Here is a 4,122-nt window from a genome sequence, read left to right on the forward strand (position 1 = left end):
GGTGCGGTAACTCAGTGTCACCCGTCTATTGACCTCCTCCCATTTCACACCATGCAGAATGCTTAGTAATGCTTTTTTGCACTAATGTTACTCATAAATCCTAATTCCCATATACCACTTAATGTAATGCTAATAGTTGTGACATAAACAACTAGCAAAATTAAAATTATACCTTCAAATTACAGTATCATATGCACAATTTAAATGTATTTACATATGTATAGTGAAGACCTGGTTAAAATGTGATGTTTTTAAAGAAAATCTAAAAAGAATTTTAAAAATTAAAATTTCACAAAAAATTACCGGTACCTGTAATTGAAAAAAAAATCTGGGGCCTCTCCTTTTCTCCCAGAGCTTCACCCCACTCCCACCATCCCTTAAAGCATTTTAAAGGAAAGGGGGTGAGCACCACAGCCTATTTCAGTCCAAAGGGAGATGTTTGAGAAGCAGTGGTATCACCCCCTCTTAGGGTGTCACCTGGTGCGCTCTGCACCCCCCTAGTAATGCCACTGAGCTTAGTAATGATGCTGTAAGTTAACATTGCCATTTTAACTTGATGAAGGATCACAACACTCCTTTTGTGCATGACTTACCTTGAGCAACATGTATAGGATTGCAAATAATGCAGGTCTGGAAATTCTGTTATGCCATTCACTTATCAATCATATGGAATTATTTTAATTCTATGTATTGTGTATTTATCTTTAATGTTGTCATAGGCCACTTAGGTGTGTTCTGTATCTAGTCCAATGGATTGTAGCATTCAGGTGTGATTTTAAACGTAACTAAAAGGTAATCTTGAAAAAATGAGACAGTAAAGGGCTACTTTTAACTACAATGGTAACTTACTACCTTTTACTACAATTGAAGCTACTTCTTAATGGAATGTTCCCAGCTTTCCGTGGATGTAGAGTACTATATGAAGATTTAACAGCAATGTATTTAGAATGTGATGCATTTTATTCTGCATTTCTTGTGAACAAACCTTCATTTGCAGCTTAATCCTCTATGACTATGTCCTCTGTCTTGATTCTACAGCTGAATTTACTAAGCAGAAAATGAGCTGAGCAGCTATAACTTGTATTTCTGCAACTAGAAGCAGGGTAGCACAAGCAGAAGCACAGACTGAGGGTTATAATGCAACCTAGGTGCATTATAACCTCATTGTAACCTGCACTGAGCTAAAGCTGCATGGATGCCTAAACAATTATTCTGTCATGCTGAGTGGAATATGTACCTGTTTGTATTCAGGAACAACAACTGTTAAGCCAGTTATGGACCGGTGCCCCTATTCACATGGCTTAGCCTTTTATTTAAAATTTCCTGCTAAAAATCTGGGCAAAAATATATACTGCTTTTAAGCATATATATTGAGAAGTCAGAATATGCATACACTCTGCATGTAATACTGAAGCTGTATTAGTAACTTAAATAGCATTTATTGTAACCAAATTATTTACATTTTTTTAAAGTACACAGAACAAGAAACTGTGCAATTTGTATTAGTGGAATTGGAAGGTGCAATTCAGAGATGAACCGTGATGATTCTGTATCATTATGAGGATAGGGGAAGATATCCGGTAACATGTGCTATAAAGCATCTCAGTACATGGATTCCTGCATAATACAGAGAACTGTGGAAACAAAGATAAAAATATTTTATGAGTGCAAACATAATTACTATTTCATTTTCACATTATAGACACTCTTTCTAAAGTTTTACCTCACTGGAAAGAGTTGAGGAAAGCACACATGTGTTTTTTTTCTTTACAAAGTCTTGAATCTTTAGCACATTTTTGGCCATCACTGCTTTTGATGCTTTATCAATTTTTGTTACTACAAGCTGCAAAAACAACACAGAATATGTTAATGTAAACTTTTGAGCAGCCTTGAATTCTTTCTAAACTGTATTGAGTTCAGTTTTTATATTACATATATATCTATGTTTCTAGATAGATAGATAGATAGATAGATAGATAGATAGATATAAAACCACAATCCAAGTTTATATTCTGACTACAGAGGCAGAGAAAAAAGAAATTGAAAGATTCTATGCTAGAGTCTGGGAGCCCAGGACTCAAAACAGGACTTCTTGTAAATTTGATTTGACTGTACCATCCACTACCATTGCTGCCCTGTAGTTGTTTGGTACATTTTGTCTGGCTCCTTAGCAAAAGCCTGGTCTACTAGGATTTCTAGATCCCTTTCATATGTACTGCTGTCAAGCCAGGTGTCCGCCATCCTATATTTAAGCATATCATTTTTGCTGCCTAAGTGCAGTACCTTACATTTCTCCCTGATAAAATTCATTTTGTTAGTTTTGGCCCAGCTTTCTAATCTATTAAAGTCATTTTGAATTCTGATCCTCTCCTCTGCGGTATTAGCCACTCCTCCTAATCTGATAAGCATTTCCTCTATTCTTTCATCCAAGTCATTGATAAAGATAAGCGCAAAGGTTTGCCATGCTCTGGGGAACAGTTCAACATCTTTATCAATGACTGAACCCTGTGGCACCCCACTAGTCACTTCTCTCCAGGATGACGAGGAGCCATTGCTGAGCACCCTCTGTGTCCGGATATTCAGCATTGCTTCTTGCCTCATAGGAGCATGCAATCCCACCACCACATAAAAGTAGTGCCATTGGTAGGTATTGTGTATTTTCAGTGTGTAAAAAGTATCCTACACTTGTTCAGTGTTTTCCAATTGAATGTAATTTTTCTTAACATTGTAAAAATACTATTAGCTAAAAGTGGGAAACTGGACAAAATGCTTAATCCTGCCACTGAAAATAATGGCAAAGGTATTTTAAGTCTAAGTTTTTAATTTCACACTATACAGTACAGTTATAGGATTTTGACTCCCGCTTTAATTGCAACGAATCCATCCAATGTAAACATGGAATTTGTAGTTTTTTGAGGTATTAAGAATTCTCTGTCAGAGAGGTCTGGTATCTTCCACACCTATAACATCCAGGATTTGTAGTCTGATTCAGCCATGGCAATTAAAACAGGATCAAAGTGCTATGATGGGAGTGTGATACTTAACTGTATGTGTATTTTCTCATTTCTGCTAGATGCCTTTAAGTCAAACAAGTTGAATTGCATGCCTAATTTGTGTTTTTTAAAAGAAAGACCACAACTCACAACATAAGGAAGCCCAAATTCTTCCAACATTTCTACAGCAATATTGTCCATTTCTTGAATTCCTACTTGGGCATCCACTAATAGAAATGTCCGTGCCAAACTAAAGAAAGACAGAAACACAGCACACAATTATGGTTAGCCACAATTTAAGACATGTGTTTTTTCATTTCAGAATACTGAGTTTAGTCCAAGCGAATACATGGCCAATCATTCTAACATTTACAATGGGTATGCATGAAGGTCATCTTAAAACTTGGTACAATGATAGGACAACCAGATGATTCCAGTGTGATCAGACTACCATGGGGTGAAGAAACTACTGAGACAGTTTGGTCTTCAATAGGTCTTCTAGATTTTCAAACTACTGTACAACTCCTTCAATCCCTGCTAATCATCCTGAACAGGGATTGCAGGGAAAAATATCTAGGGGACCAAATTCCCTATTAAGAGTGATGCAAGATTATTTGTTAAAAAATATTAACCTGTACACATTTACAACAGACACCTATTTATTTTATATCCTACCTTTCTTATGTGACAGGAATCTATTTAATGTGCCCCAGCACACAATCCTACAGCAGACAACATTTTACCATTTTATTAAAAAATGTGATAGTTAACATTATATTGTTTAACACACACAAATCATTCATTATAAAAGATTCAAACTGCAGTAGAACTGTTACGTTCAGTCTTACTTTGGACGCTGATTTAAGTAAGGTTCCACCATCTCTGCAAAGTCTTTGGGTGCTCTGTAACCATAGCCTGGCATATCCACCAAGGTAAAGAACTTTCCCACTTTGAAGAAATTCATTTTTTTTGTGTGACCCTGGAGAAAAAATAAGTTGAGTTTTTCTTTTGTCTTATTTCAATTAGTAGTTAAAAACAAGTAAATTAAAACCTGGGAGTTTTAATTAAAAAAATTCCCCCCCAAAGTTTTTGGAATTTTAGTTTAATATTTTTTATAATCGTGTATATT

The 4,122-nt window shown here is 35.7% G+C and overlaps 1 protein-coding gene across 1 annotated transcript in view; it reads right to left on the bottom strand.

Moving 5' to 3' along the window:
• Window positions 1–1,419: 1,419 nt before the first annotated feature.
• Window positions 1,420–4,122, bottom strand: part of GTPBP8 (GTP binding protein 8 (putative)) — a 7,944-nt gene continuing 5,241 nt past the window's right edge. Inside the window, 5 exon segments of the mRNA XM_042456740.1 lie at window positions 1,420–1,634; window positions 1,724–1,767; window positions 1,769–1,843; window positions 3,144–3,243; window positions 3,842–3,972. Coding sequence (XP_042312674.1) covers window positions 1,556–1,634; window positions 1,724–1,767; window positions 1,769–1,843; window positions 3,144–3,243; window positions 3,842–3,972 — 429 coding nt within the window. The 3' untranslated portion in view covers window positions 1,420–1,555.

Source organism: Sceloporus undulatus, chromosome 3, assembly GCF_019175285.1.
Source record: "Sceloporus undulatus isolate JIND9_A2432 ecotype Alabama chromosome 3, SceUnd_v1.1, whole genome shotgun sequence".
NCBI classification, from domain to species: domain Eukaryota; kingdom Metazoa; phylum Chordata; class Lepidosauria; order Squamata; family Phrynosomatidae; genus Sceloporus; species Sceloporus undulatus.